This window comes from Fusarium redolens (genome assembly GCF_020744475.1).
Source record: "Fusarium redolens strain MPI-CAGE-AT-0023 chromosome Unknown BKA55scaffold_1, whole genome shotgun sequence".
NCBI classification, from domain to species: domain Eukaryota; kingdom Fungi; phylum Ascomycota; class Sordariomycetes; order Hypocreales; family Nectriaceae; genus Fusarium; species Fusarium redolens.
In genome coordinates, this window is record NW_025763664.1 from 5,021,933 (window position 1) to 5,037,334 (window position 15,402).

At 49.8% G+C, this 15,402-nt stretch overlaps 3 protein-coding genes across 3 annotated transcripts; 2 read left to right on the forward strand and 1 right to left on the reverse strand.

The window, feature by feature from the left end:
* Positions 1-5,368: 5,368 nt before the first annotated feature.
* BKA55DRAFT_533157 (velvet 1) lies at positions 5,369-7,057 on the forward strand (the record flags this gene model as incomplete). Its single annotated transcript, XM_046189427.1, has 2 exons — positions 5,369-5,519; positions 5,613-7,057. The coding sequence occupies 2 exons, from the start codon at positions 5,369-5,371 to the stop codon at positions 7,055-7,057; spliced, it is 1,596 nt and encodes a 531-aa protein (XP_046057332.1).
* Positions 7,058-8,153: 1,096 nt separating this feature from the next.
* BKA55DRAFT_552084 (uncharacterized protein) lies at positions 8,154-10,379 on the forward strand. The gene has a single exon (XM_046191408.1). It carries the CDS (start codon positions 8,460-8,462, stop codon positions 9,891-9,893), a length of 1,434 nt encoding a protein of 477 aa, XP_046057333.1. The 5' UTR covers positions 8,154-8,459; the 3' UTR covers positions 9,894-10,379.
* A 416-nt stretch (positions 10,380-10,795) lies between these two features.
* Positions 10,796-15,330, reverse strand: BKA55DRAFT_496783 (uncharacterized protein; the record flags this gene model as incomplete). The annotated part of the gene is made up of 4 exons (XM_046186397.1): positions 10,796-10,882; positions 11,089-11,235; positions 11,290-14,658; positions 14,716-15,330. 4 exons carry the CDS (start codon positions 15,328-15,330, stop codon positions 10,796-10,798), a joined length of 4,218 nt encoding a protein of 1,405 aa, XP_046057334.1.
* Positions 15,331-15,402: the final 72 nt, after the last annotated feature.

Sequence of the window (15,402 nt, forward strand, 5' to 3'; positions counted from 1 at the left end):
TCAACATATCAAACCTAGATGCAGCGGATAGCACTCCGGATATGTGTGTATTGGATTATGTAATAGTGTGAGGAGATACTCTGTGGCTGTTTCAGCCAAGTTGTTGACTTTGTTAGACTGGCTTGGCTATAATAAGCAAAACCAGTATCTCGTCTTCGACACTTGTCGAGACATCGATATAACTGAAGGGCTTATAGATAGAACCACTCACTCATCAATAATAACGAAGAAGAAAAAGGCGCCACTGGCTCGATTAACTTCGTGGCATGCGTAGGGCAGTCAAGCAAACCGGAGGATATGTCCGGTGTACTGCAAGTGGCGTCCAATATCATTGAAGCCAAAACGTCTCACATAGAAGGCCAACCTGTGAGCTGGTAATGCCAACGGCTGCAGATGCCCAACAGCGGGGAAATGCTGCCTTCTCCCTCTGGCTACCTTACACAAGAAACTCGATAAGAGACATTAGACCAAGACAGGTTTACTGTGATACGAGAAGCTGGTGTTCCCAAGGAGAGGGGTAATCAGAGTCTAGGCTGTGAGACAGAAACTGGATTATGGCTTGCAATGGGCAACCATAGACGAGAGCGAGCAAAAAAGCAAAGGTCGTGTCTGGAATCTGCAAGTTGGTGCTTGAGCATTGGCTTTGGGCTCAAGTGACAAAGAAGACAGAAGGGAAAGTATCCGATCGAGAGGTAAGCCCGCGTCGTGTCGTGCCGCGCCATGTTGAGACAACGACCAACAAGATCGGCAGTGCAGGGAGAGAAGGGATAGCCTACTGAAGCCTAGTACGTAGCTAAGCCTCGACATCAAAAGATGAGCCTTGTGCGGGTATCGTCAACGGTGTGAGTTGTGATATGATCAGTCCCGACTTGAAGGGAGGATTTGAGTTGAAACGGCTTGTCTCAGGAGCATATCTTCCTTAGAACCTATTTTTGAAAATACAGACCTTTTGGCTGGGAGATGGGGAAAATGGGTTGATGTCTCAAAGCTAATATTATTGGAATGTCATGCGGGAATGGTCTGGAGGCTTGCGTCCACTTGGCGGGTAAACGCGTGGAAATCACTTGAGATTTGTGACTCAAAAGCAAAGACAATGACGTCCCGGGGCTTCCAGCCTGAAGCGGCGTTCCGTTTATTCTGTGGTCCAGGTATTTGAGAGGGCTGGGTAGATGACTGTGTTGGTGGCGTACGACAGATTAAGACAAACAATTTCAGTGGATGAGACTTGGGGGTCCTGTGAGGAGCTGAGCATTGCGGGCGTTGTAGACATGGTTGTAAGTGTAAGTACACAGTAAGAAAGGCTGTAATCCATCATTATTTGTTGAGAATAAACACTTTCATATGGAAGTGTAAGTAATATGTGGTGTTGTTGGTGATGATGGGCAATTAATCACAATCAACCTTGCAAGGCTGTATTCGTCCCGTCCGGCCCGTTCCCCGCTGACAAGGTAAATCGAGAAGAGATCCCCCTTCTGCAAGACGTTAGCTGTTATCTAGTGTTGGTTAATGCAGGGAGGGAATCGAGAGCGTGGCAATTTAACGGCACAGAAAGACATGATCTGATCTGGTTTGTCTGGGCCTTGTATGTCTAATACGGATGAAACCTATCCCGAGAGATATAATCCCAACAGAGCCTTTTTACGCACGGTGAATTTCTGGAGGAGACCGGAATGCAGGAAAATGGTACCCGCAGCGCCGTGGCCAGGGAGTTGGGTTTCTTTGTTCTGATAGACTTCGTGATGGGGCAAATGCCGTGATCCAGTTGGTCAGCGCATTGTGGCTACCTGCGAATGTCTGATGTTTTTGACAGTTAGGCAGTTTCGAATAAAGTACCGAGATGAGTTGACATGACTTGTGAAATGTCAAGGATGGTAGGCAACATGACTCTGCCGGAGCCCTTGTCCGGGCAATGCGACCCTCGAGGTTGTATTTAAACGATCAAGTATCCATAACTGAACATGGATGCATTTGTGTGAACCGAGGAATAATCGACTGAAACAACCAGTCTTAGCTGGCGGTTAACAACGTGTGTTTTGGTACGTATTCCATTGCCGCTGGCAGTTGATGCTCGGTACAAGTAGAAGTGGTGTGGTGCACAGCATTTGAAGGGCTACAACTGGCAGCCAATCTTGAAACATGGATGCATGAGGTCGTATTCCAGAGATGCTGGACCAAGCATTGGATTGTCGAGTTGGGCATACGCATCGTACAGTTAGCCACTGATAGTGGAAGACAGAGAATGCGTGGCTGGAGGTTAGTCGTGGGTATCCCTGGCATAACCCACGTTAGTGTGTTGCTGTTGCATCAGTTGCATCAGCGTATGTGCATATGTGCATATGCATTGCACAAGCAAACATTTCCAGCGCAAGTTGCCTGCGTTGCGAAAGAGTTATATCTGAAACCAGCCAGAGATATAAAGTTGATGGCTGGCGGTCTTTACTTTAGACCAGTATTTGTGAATATGTATTGGTATTCTCTGGCGTTGTTTGTGCTCGGCACAGTATGAAAGGGAGATGCGCAATACGGTACGGGACGGCAAGATTCAAGTGAGGAAAGAGGAGACAGGCCGTGGCCTTGAGACGCAAATGGTCTAGCGTCATGAGATCCATGAGGGTTCCCGCGCACCGGGTCCTGCATCCCGCATGTTTAGTCTGGCGCTAAAGCAAGAGAGCGGAGAAGGCCAAGGCGCTATGCCTAGAAAGGCCAAGGTCGATCAAGGCTGGTGGATGTGTTTTTCCTTGAGATGACGTGAGGAGATGGAGAATAAAGATGAACAACTCGAATTTACGTAGAGGTTGACAACGACGGCAGTGACATGTCAAATAAGCGAGACGATAATTAAAGAGAAATGATATTCTTCAGAGTGACAGAGAGTATTCAGCTGTGAAAGTGTAAGAAAGTCTCGAAGATCAAATATTGAACTATTGCGCCCGCCGCATCGTATAATGAATGAGACATGGCGCACGTTGAAATTGACACTTTTCACATCTCGGTTCCCGTCTGTCCGAAGCAAGCTTCCTTTGCATAAAGGATAGTGCGGTAACATACAGCATCGGGATCAAGACATGCAGCTACTCTCTTGACAATGATTTGCAACATGGTTTTATGCCGTGGATTTCATTTTTATTTTCCTGTCATTCGAATATCTTGCTTCTCGTCAAATATCGTACCCTTTTAGAAATCGTCCGCTTGCTGGGCTGGGATCCGGCTCCTTTAGCGCGGGATGGTGGACGCGGGATGGTGGACGCGGGATAACCAGTCACATCTATCCTTGGCGATGCCACTGCGTGCTTCGCTAGGTTCGCTTGCACCGTCGAATGCAACTGCAACTGCAACTGCAATTGTGATAGGCCGAGGATATCAAACCAATCCCAGACGAATGTGCTGTTGTCGCCCGGAGCACTTCACCTTTACGGGTACGTATTCCCGTTGCCGAACGCGGGTTGCAACGCTACAGTTGCACTTTTGCTCTGCCAACTCTGAAGCAGGCAAAGCAAGTGAAAAGAGATTTGCAGTAGAACAAAATGCTCCGACCCGAAATCTCACATCACATCACATCACATCATGCCCCTTTCCAATTCCAAGCCGCAAGTAATTGTAACTGTAACCGTTGTTGTCGTATTCTGTGCCTGCCAGGGAATTCAAGGCTGGCACTGTACAGACGCCACTGATGGGATTGATCGTCTCAGCTGAGTCTACTGTACCCAAGATAAGGTGCCCGTAGAGCCCGTACTAAAGTCTACAAAGCCACAAGCCTTGGCGCCCTTGAACTCTAACGAATCCGTAAACACAAGGGATCACCAGTAACAGTTTGAGAATTCCAGAAAAAACAGTCGAATCGTGAATGTTGAAGTTAATTTTTGACTGGATCTCGGAACCTGGGTCTTCCATTCAAGCCTCCCGTCTTGCCTTTTCCCCCCCCAAGGTTGCATTCAACCAACAACGGCTTCTCATTGGGTCGATCCCAAGTCCCATCTCCTTGGCCATGGATGAACACCCCCCCAACAATGAGACCCCGAGACCAAAAGATCCCAGGCGACCAGCCTGTTCCTCTTGGCCAGTCTCAGTGGCCTACAGGGCGTTTCGAGTCAGCTGTAGCCACCTGAGCCAGGCTCCTGGGCCTAGGAATTAAGCCACCATCCTCATTATTCAAACTTCCAGTCCATTCATGATTATCCCTGTTCTTGTCTGTGCCCACGGAGGTTCAAGGGACCCTTCCATCAGACATCACACACACACACCTCGAATGGATCTCCCATCATCATCATCATCTTTTCGCTCTCTCGCGTTCTGTCAAGTGCCCGAATGCTTAGTCTAACCTTAACTATCACTCTGCTCTATTTAGAAACAACTCCGCTATTTTCTGGTCTTGTCTGCCTCTAGTGATGAATCTTGTTTTACTTTCATCAGCGACGACGTATTTACCCGCGGAGCCGCGGGCTTTTAGCATAACAAGATCACGCACTGTACTCGCTTGCATCCAAATCTACCAATCCATCCATTCTCTCGTCCAAATCTGCATGCACTGACTGCACTGGACCGACGGGAATAGTGCTTGTGCAGTATCTACGTACCTTATCTCGCCTGCTTGCTGCTGTTCTGGCCTGTTCAGCTTGTCTCTTTAGCTCCACTCAGCCAACTTTGGACGTTCTCTGCTGGCTGGGCTGGGCCTTGCTTCCATCGCATCCTTCCAGTTTAAAGTCCCCTGCTCAGGCTTGTTCGTTAGTGCTTTTTAGCAACGTACGCTATCCCTACGCTACTTGTCTTCGGTCCTGGGTCTGCCTCTTCAACGGCCTCTGCCCCCGGCCTCTCGCTTCCTCGCTTCCCCTTCTTCTTCTTGTTCACTCCCCCCTACTCGTTCATACACTTGTACCTACCTTACTCCTCCTTCTCCCTCTGGTCTAATTCTCGTATGTCGCGTTGAGGTTTCGCTCTCTTTCTCTTCAACTCGACAAACTCTTACCGTCTTCAATCACGGTCGTCGCCCTCCGTCCGTGAATGAATTGACAAATTACAATACACTCACACTCAATTTCCATATTGAACTCTGCTCTACCCGACCCGATTTTTTTTCATTAACGGGCGTCTCACATTGAGGGTGAGTTCCCTGCCAAAAGCCAACCAACCATTCCTTACCTCCAACGTGCAAAACCCTCTTTCAACCGTTTGAACAATTAACTTGTTTAATACCAACCGAGTGGTTCTGTTCGATTGCATGACCGCTCGGCCCGTCTGATTAAACTGTCCACCGTTGTTGATTTGGGTCTCAAACTGACAACGTCTGATTGATAGGCTTCACTCTACTCTACTTCAATTCTCAATCGTTCTCTTCGTCAGCGCGTTCTCACGCGCTTCACTAATATTGAATATGGCTACACCATCCTCGATTCCTGCCGAGCCCAAGCGCGATGTTGTCAACAGGATTCACAGAGTTACAAGAGGGAACCGCAGCCTCTGGTATCAGATGACTGTTCTACAGCAACCTGAGCGTGCCCGAGCCTGCGGTTCTGGTTCAAAAGGTAAGCTGACTGACATGGGAATAGGGGTCTTGACTGCACATTGGCGTCTTCCCTCTCATTCTCACTACGTGCTTTCATGCTGACCATTTATAGCCAACAGTGACCGCCGACCTGTTGATCCTCCCCCCGTTGTCGAGCTTCGGATTATCGAGGGACCTAGTGTTGAAGAGGGCAAGGACATCACTTTTGATTATAACGCCAACTTCTTTCTCTACGCCAGTCTCGAGCATGCCCGACCAATTGCACACGGCCGTGTTAATACTCCAGCCGCTGGCAACCCACCTATTCTGACTGGTGTTCCCGCTTCTGGCATGGCCTATCTTGACCGTCCCACCGAGGCCGGTTATTTCATCTTCCCCGACCTTTCTGTCCGCCACGAAGGCCTTTACATACTGACCTTCAGCTTGTTCGAGACAACTAAGGAGGAGAGAGACTTCGACCTGGAACCCGCCGATGGCGATCTTCCACCCGGTGTCGACTATCGAATGGAAATTAAGACTGCCCCATTCAGCGTCTTCAGCGCTAAGAAGTTTCCTGGATTGATGGAAAGTACCCAATTCAGCAAGACTGTTGCCGACCAGGGTTGCCGAGTTCGAATTCGACGAGATGTTCGTATGAGGAAGCGTGAAAGCAAGCCCGGTGCTGGTAACAGCAACAGTGGTGGAAATAGTTTCGAACGTCGGGAGGAGGACTTTGGCCGCAGAAGGACTATCACTCCAGCATCAGAAGACCCCCATAGCATCCGAAATCGATCTCACAGCAACTCGAGCGAACATCGAACTCCTTATGCCGACGCTTCTCGCCGACCTTCGATGGTAGACTCGTATCCGCCTCCACCACCACCTCCTCCCTCTTATGAGCCTGCCCCTTCTGCATCGCGCCACCTCGACTTCGGAGATTCCTCTGCTGCTCAGTACCCAACACCTCGACAATATGCGCACCAACCTGGCCTGCAAATAACGCCTGGTCCGCCCAATGGTTCCTATGCTCCTACAGCTCAGTCTCCACACTCCAAGACCGATGCGCCTTACGGCTACGTCAACCGTAACATTCCTCCTTCGTGCCCTTCGCCAGCTCCATCTGTCAAGCACGAATTGTATGATCGCAGACAATCTACCAGCACCTACGTTCCTCCTTCTCCCTCAGTCTACTCTACGGAAGGCCACCATCGTCGAGACTCGCGGCCCTCATACCCGCCCACGCCTGTTGCTGCACCTCGCCCTCGGCCTATGCATAGCCAGACCTCCCTCCCAGCTCTCAAGATTGACCAGCTCGTATCTCCTGTTTCGCCGCTGCCTCCTATTGAGCCACAGACTGGTCCTGCTCCTGAACTACCTCCTATCAATGTCGGTGGTAAGCGCAAGCATGAGAGCGTGTTCGCTCAGAGCACCCGACCACTTCACAATGGTCAGCGACAGATGGATCCTCACTACGGGCGATCTTACCGTGGTTATAGCCCCGAGCACGACCAAGGCTGGTACTCGAGAGCCGATGGTCAGATCAGCTCTGTCCAGTTCAACCAGTACTATGACGAGTAGATATCTACATCTTAAAGACCTGACTGGAAAAGTATCGATTCTGGCGTTCTAGTGTTATGTATTTCTATCTTGCTGGCGATTTTGGAATGATGGAAGACGCATGAAGCCGCAATGTTAAGGAGTTTAGGCGCAATTGTGGAACTTTGAAGTCTTGGGAACGGCAGACTTATTGGACCCGGATTGTTTCATCCAGCAAAGATTTCCTTTTGCAAAATCATTCACCATTGGATAAGGATGATTTTGTTTTCTATGATCACGAACGATCACATACTACGACAGCTATTTTTCTTTATCCTTATTTACATTGACCTACCTTGGCTACTTTGAACACTGGTGCTACTGAGACTCTTACTTCCGTTGATCTCCTTTACTCTCTCGTTATTCTATTTCACTTCACAATATGCGACGTTTGTCTGGGACAGTGTGACTTGACTGACTTGGTGCAACAATGCTGGGATACAGGGGTAAACTCGAAACAAAGACTTCATGGATGGGGTTGGTAGCACACCATGATAGATTTTATCCACGCAAGTTCTCGGTGGGGAAGCAAGATATTGTTTGAGGTTTTGGGAAGGGTTTCGGTATTTAACACGAGTTATTATAGACAATCATATCATTCGTTGATTCACGCCATGATTGATCCAGTGTCATAAAGCATACCAATCTATCGGTACGGAAGATGAGGAGAAGGGCAGTGAATTCTCGACCAGATATCCATGTCTAGGTTGTATAGTCGGATCGACATAACTTGTGCATGCTCCACAGGCTTATTCTTCGGGAATTTTAATCCATGTTGGATAATTGAGGCCAGGCTGATGGAATGGATAGACAGCTTGGCAGGAATAAGATATGAATACAGTTGTTCTAGCTCAACGGTGGAAATATGCCAAGTCATAATATTTGTTCCAAGATCACGTTTCCAAAGCTGAAATCGACGATTCGAGTCACTCGACCCCTTGTTCATCTAAAACAAAGGAAATTGAATCTCCGTTTCGGTAATTCACCTGGAGTTGCATTTCCACTTTTGGCTTCCCGACGATTCAAGTACCCTTGTACCTCCTTCCATTCCAGGTCAGTGCTCTCGCTACTGCTGCAGGTACGTTGCATCCCCGCTCCTTGTTGCTCGTTGCCGTGGTGAAATCACGTGTGCTCCAAGCTTCAATGTCAACAAATCCTCCGCTTTCTATCCAAGCTACTTAGCAAACCAAACCAACTCTACGTCTTACAGATGCGTCTTGTTTGTTCAGCCACCTTTTTACTCATCTTCTGAACTCGTCATGTTGTGTTGAGTTTAAACCTTCAACGTTTTTCCTACCCGTCCCCATCGTTCAGAAAAAAACGACGTAATCGTGGTTAAGACTGTATCACAACTTATACGCCATACGCATACAAAACCTTCCCAATGGGTCGGCCGAAAAGTCGTCGCGCACTAAGTGCGAGTCGATTTCAGGAAGGCTCTATGAATGATAGGACTTCTGCTGCGCCGCCAGTGCAGTTTCTGGGTCCTGAAGAGCGCGCTGCTCTGGAGCGACCTGCTCTGACGAATATCAAATCCAACAATTCGCGACCGATGAGCGATGACTTCTCCGACAAGCAGGTCAAGCGAGGAAGACTTCTGGGCCAAGTTTGGGATGAGGTGAGAGGAAGATTGGGATTTAGGAGGGATAATGAAGAAGAAAGAGGGGCGAGAAAGAGGTCGAGGAGCCGTAAGCGAGATCAGTCCGAGCAACGGGGTAGGCAAAGGGAGAGGGAGAATGGTTCCAGAGACGGGCCTGTGGAGTTGAAGACTGTTGAAGAGACTCCTAGGGAATATATGCCGAGTCGGGAAGAGATATTGGCCAACTATCACCATTTGATGGCTTCAGGTTTTTTCTCGTCTCATGCTATTCAGTCTACTCGACAACCACCTCCCGGTTCTGTTCAGGCCTCACACCACCTATCTGCTCCGCCTCATCCGACATCTCTTAGAGAGGCCTTATCTCGAGCAACCACGCCTCAAGACGGTATCCCTCGCGCCCCAAACTATAATGCACCTTCACCACCTAAGTCACCTACCAAGACCAAGCACTTGCAAAAACACCACTTACGTCCTGATGGTCCAGGAGCCGCTACTTATGAAGAGCTCGTTGCATCGGGGTTCTTCACACCTCCGATCTCTGACAGTGCTCCACCACCAACTCCCATTGGAGCTGCCCCAGCCCCAACTGTTTATACCGGTCGTATGTCGCGAGACTATCTTCAGCCGCCTCGACAAACCAGAGGATCTCGAGCAGCAACACCCTCAACTTCTCGTGCACCTTCTCCTATTCGATCACCTGCCAGTGCCTCCTCCCGAGGAACCAAGCGTGCTGCAGCTGACTCTAACTCCGAGGATGAAGAGGAGAGTGCATCTCGTGACCCCCCAACCCCAAAGAAGAAGCTGCGTAAGTCCGCTTCTCGAGATATCACCCTGCCGAAACTGCGAAATGTCGCTTCTCGCCGCAACATGCTCTCATCCCGACGTAGCGTGTCGGGGCCCCATGGAGCAAGCAAGGAGTATAACACACTCGCTCGCCGTGTCCTGGGTCGTCTTCCTGGAGGCGGTGGTCGAGGCTCCCTGGACATTGACCGCCGACCTGCTTCTGCTTCTAGAAGGAGCACTGAAGAGTCTAGACAGCCACTGCAAGAGGTTCAATACACTCGAATCCTGCGTTCGCGTAAGAGCGCCGCAGAAGGGCTCAGTGTTGTACCAAATGCTAACAGGGGCATCCCAAAGGTTCCTAATATTCCTGAAAAGTTTGCCGCCTACGATGAAGACGCTGAAAACATTGTTCCAGCAATTCGCTATCGTTATTAGTCTGAGAGTGGCACCTTTGGCGTTTCACTATCATTGTTAACATACAACAGCACGCGAGGCACTTATTGACAGCGGATAATGGCAGTGGTGAGATGGAAGCATGAGCTCAGAAGCTCTGCAGCGGCGGATCGAACGACTCTTGACGCGGCCACGACCTTGTTTTTGTTTCTGGGACTTTTACGAACGAATTACTATTTGTATATTCACGTGGGAGATATCCATGATGACATGCGACATGACTGATCTTTCTGATGTCTCCTCATCCGTTGGATATGGAGGCTTTCTGCACTTGGGATATCGGATGGGAAGGGGGGTATAAGTTTTGATATTGGGGGAAAATAGCGGTGGAATACGGTCCTTGTCTGATAAGTAGGCAGTGCGCTTGGGATCAAGGCCGACGGAAGGGTAACGGCGTTGGGGGTATATGTGTATCAATTAACGAATCTCCCATGACACGATATTTGCTGTGTGTGTGATATATCGAAGAAGTTCAATGAAATGCATAAGTAACATTGCAAGAGTGCTATACCTGCATGAGTTATTTCATGTTTATTGGGATCAGAAAGGCGTCAATGGCCGGCGCGGTTGAATCATACACAATGAAACCTGAGACAGACGATTGATGGATAGCAGTCAATTAAGACAGTTCATTCCTGTCTTTTCGGTTATACCTATATACATACAGTCTCCTTACATTCCACCATGATCTTCAACCACTTCATTCACCTGAGGTCCATAACCAGAAAACATAAACACCTCGTATTCCCTAATCACCCATCTGCCCAGGAGACTTCCAATAATTGTTTGTTAAAACAGTCGATAAACCACGATTTCAAAAAGACCATCTCTATTGCCCGTTCATGTTCATCCCAGGAAATACTGCTCAAAAAAAGGTTCTCCGTTCATGTCGATCCGCTGTGCGCTTCGTATTCTTGATGGAAATCCTCCAGTTCCATTCCACGTCGATCGCTTGGGACATTGTAGCAGCCCTGCGAGATATAATAGTTCTTTGTACGCTGGGACCAAAGGGTCTGAACGAGTGACAATAGTATAAGGAGAAACAGGTTGTATCGGTCATAAAGGGTAAAACAAATAATAAACGCCCATCCGTAGAAGAAATAAATACGCTTTGGGATTGTGAACAAGTGATGAGGAACACCATCATAAATCATCAAACTTCGATACCTTCAAGAACCCGCTCTGGTAGGTTTTGTTGAAGTAGTTGCTGTGTCTTGGTGAGTCCGTTCTGATATAGTGAGCGAACAAAAGCCCAGGCAAAGGTGAAGAGCCAAGGGAAGTAGCTATATAGCATGCCGCAAATCATTACAAGGAGGAGGGGGATCTGTATCTTGGTTAGCTCTGAGGTACATTCGAGATAGACTTCGAGGTGACTTACCCAGATGAAGAACAGATTGTGGTCACTGCTAATCCTCTTCATCTTGACTTCATGTGCTCGGCGGAATTGCTCTTGCTGCTCCTTGGTGATAGCGTTCTTTCGGCCAATCTTGAGGACTCCTGGCTCTTCAGTCTTGATTTCAGTCACTTCGGTGACTTCAGTGATTTCGGCCGACTCGGTTTCAGTAGTTGTGGTCTGGTCGAACAAGGCCGCGCATTTTTGATCAGCCTCAGCCTCCACAGCAGCTCGGGCAGCTGACTCATGCTTTTGGTCGAGACTTTCCTGGGGGAAGATCTCCTCATAAGCCGGAGGTGCTGGCGCGGCTGCCTTGGAAGACGAATCCCACCAGCGCTGAGGCTGCTCGCCATCAGCACGAGGACCTGCCATACCTGGCATCAACTGCTGGACTCGTCGCATGAAGGGTGCTTGGTAATCAGGCATGTTAGGCAATGCAAGCATTTGAGGCATCTGAGGGAAATGTGGGAAATTCTGGAACTGCATAGCAATCGACTGTTGGAACTGCTGGAATTGGTGGACCTGTTGCTGGAACTGCTCCTTGAGAGCAGCCATTGTTGTAGCAGGTGGTGCAAGTTCTTCCTCCATTTCACTAGTCTTCTGGCGACGAAGATTGGGCCGCTCACGATCTTGCCTGAAGCCGCTGGGTCTTCTCATGCTCAAGTAGGAATCCTCATCGGGATCCTCATCCTCGAAATCTCCCGATGTGTACTCTGGACTCTCCTCACTGGAATCAGGTGAGATTGGTTCCTCATGGCTGTGAATCTTGGTCATAGGCTCCCAGAGCGATCGAAGGGAAGTGGCACTGCTGGCTCGGCTGTGAAGAGAGCCGGAGCCGCCGCTGCTACGGGATCGGGCATGTCGCTGAGAACGGCGGATGGCGTGGATAACAGCACGCGATTGAGCAATATCGGAGGCGGAAAGTCCAGATATGCTCCTGATGGTGGGGTCGGCACCGTTCAGCATCAGCCTTCGAACGATCTCAGGGTGGTTGTGGATCGATGCGATATGAAGAGGTGTGAAGCCACCCCTGTCCCTAGCGTCAGGGTTTGCACCTCTGGCCAGCAAGGCGGCGACTAAGCGATGGTAGCCTAGAGAGCAAGACAGGTGAAGCATAGTATGCCCGGTGGGCCTCTTGAGATCCAGGCGGGTTCTATGCATGCTGTCATCGAGGTCAATGAGATCCAGGCACTTCAGAAGTTGAGACTCGAGATGAGCATAAGGGGCATGGCTGAACATGGCTCCCCCTGATGAGGAACCGCCCTGGGTGCCATCAGAACCACCAGACCAATGGCTTCCATTCCCGTTATCCAAAATTCTTCGGGCGACGTCCATGGCATCAATCATTTGGCCCGACATCTTATGCCCCAGTACAGATAGAGCAGCTCGGATCAACTTGTCCTCACCGTCATCCAAGTAATTGAAAGTAGGCGGCTGTTTGGCTGTGTTCAGGAAAGCCTGACTAGGCTGTGGGTTCTGGTTCTTGAAAGTGACTGGCACCGGTCCAGGCCCAGGTGCAGGCGGCAACAAGCAGACAACTGATGACTCACCCCAGAATGTAGTAGTCGTTGCTTTGTGGTTGCCAAACCAGATTTCAAGTCCCTGGAAAAACGCCGCACCCAAAACTGTCACCTCAATACCTCCCACTGTAGGGCCTTCATTGGGAATGATCTTGTGGATGACCGGAGGTGCTCGCAGCGGGGTCATGCCCGTGGGTACACTAAAGGTGCTGGCGAGTGCCTGGGCAAATTGGTTCTGCGGGTTGCCAACGATACTGTTTCGAAGGCCATTGGGGCTGGGAGCGCGGCTCGGGTGGCCTGAAGCAGGTGCTGAGTAAAGCTGCGCCATGGCCATGTTATCCATACTCGCGGAGCGGTGATTGGCGTAGAATCCTGGAAGCTCGTTGCTGGGTGTAGGAGGTCCAGTAGTAAAGGCCATTGCTTGCTGTCCAAACATCGGATCGGCCTGAGAGAAGGCACCAAGGTTAGGGGTAAAGGGAGAGGTAGCATTAGATAGCTGGTTGACATCGGCACCAGGAGAGGGTGAGGTATCCAGGCGGGTCATGGTAAGTCCATTAGGAACTCTCGAAGCGCTTGACTTTCTCTTCTTTGCCATCGGGCCGCCAAGAGTTGGCGAAGCCGGGCGTGAGAGTGTCCTGCCAAGAGTACCTGTTGACGATGCCTTAGATTGGTACGAGGCCTGGCTGTTTCGATGCATATTCGATAAATCGCCGTTAGATGGCGACATGCGGAAGGGTCCATTGGCAGTAGGTGGTAGAAGAACGTTGTTCTCAATACTTGCTTGGGGGAGAGATGGCATAGGGGGTTCTGGGATAGCTGGCTGCTGTGTCGCAACCTGGGCAATTGGGTGAGTCTTGTGGTCGTCAGTGATCATAATTGGGTTTGACATGGCTTGAGCGACGACTCTGTCTTGGAAATCTTTAATCGTGAAGATAACATTGAATCCCATCTTTTCGCCGTGGTGTCGACAATAGCAAGCAATACGCATCGCAGCATCAACTTGCATGGTACCTTCAGGAACTGTTGACTCCATGACGCCGCTGGGAGGTTGCCAATCCTTGACTTCCTGTGTGTTGAAGACAATGACACGGCGCTCTTCATCTTCCAACCAGACCTTCTCTTCCTCTGGCTTCTTGATCTTTTTTCGAGCCGCGCGCTTTCGCTCTCTTGTTATGCAGCCTTGGCAAATACGCACATCGCCGCCTTTTGGTTGAGAACTGTTGTTGTCCGGCAGAGGAGGCAGATAGCCCTGTGGGTGGGATGCAGCCCGTTTTAGCGCGGCTTCTTTGACACCAGGCTCATCCATAGCACTCGTGCAAACTAATGAGACATGCAGCTCGAGCATATCTGGGGACTTCTCGGGCGTTGGCTTTGACAACAACTTAGGCTTTGAGATAGTGTGGGGTGGCAGATGCAGTTTGGTGACCCCGGGCGGCAATGGCCATAGGGTCATCTTGATGGGAATCTGGGTCTCGACCCTCGACTTGAGAGGCGTAGGCATGATTTTCAATTGGCATCGTCCATTGAAGCTGAATTGTGTGGGCATTGGCATCTGCTGCGGTATAGGCATAGGCTGGTTCATCTGACCGCTAAAATGCATAGGCAAGCCGTCGGGTACAGCTTGCGCTGCCACGTCGATTTTGTTTGGCCACACATGCTGTGCTCCCACTCCTCCATTCACAACTCTGGAGAAATCTAATTGAGTATTGGGTGAGGGCGAATTGAAAAGAGGAGCTGGAGAACTGCCATGGCTCAGCACCATGTTGGACATTGGCGAAACTTCTCGTGATCCTGATGTTTTTAATCCATTCATGGCTGAAGATACCGAGTATTGCTTCAAGTTCGTTAACAAAGGGCTCGTCTGGTTGAAAAAATTGTGCGATGAACATACTGAAGAGGCTTTCTGGTGACCCTGTGCTTTCTTCCTCTTAGGTGTTGCATCTTTGATAGGGGCTTTTGAGCTGATTGTGGGCATCTGAGATGAAAGAGCCGGTTGTTCGGTATTGAGGCCTTCTGGGCTACTAGAAGCGGTGTCCATATCGTAAGGGTGCTCGAGGATGGGATCTCCAGGTTCGCCAAAAGGGTACATTTCCATTGACGCATCGTCGTGGTTTTGACCAAAAACAAAGTGATCGTCGTCGTTGAAAAGGCTGTTTCCCCATTCCATCTTCATTTCGTCTTCCTCCAACATCGCTTCAGCGTGCATAGCGGTCTTAGAGGTCGGGGTTGCAGTGCGTTTAGAGGAGGCCGTTTCAGATGATGAGTCTTGGTATGAACCGTTTGGAGAATCAGGAAGAGGTGCCCCTGTTAATTCTTGAGGTGTGAGAAATGTTTTCGCGTCGTTTCCGCCGAGCGATTCGAATGACTGGAGGGTATCTGGGCTATTAGAAAAGTCGAAGAGGTTTGAAGCGGCAAGCTCTTCATCGGAAAAATCGTTGAAATCGCCGCCCGACATAGCAGCTCCTGCGATCAGAGGGCTACCTGGGCCGGTAGGAGCGGGCGTCATGACCAGCGAAGAGAGGCTGAAACGACCCGTAGGCGCCGGTGGACGACGGGAAAAGTGGTGATCGGTAGGCTC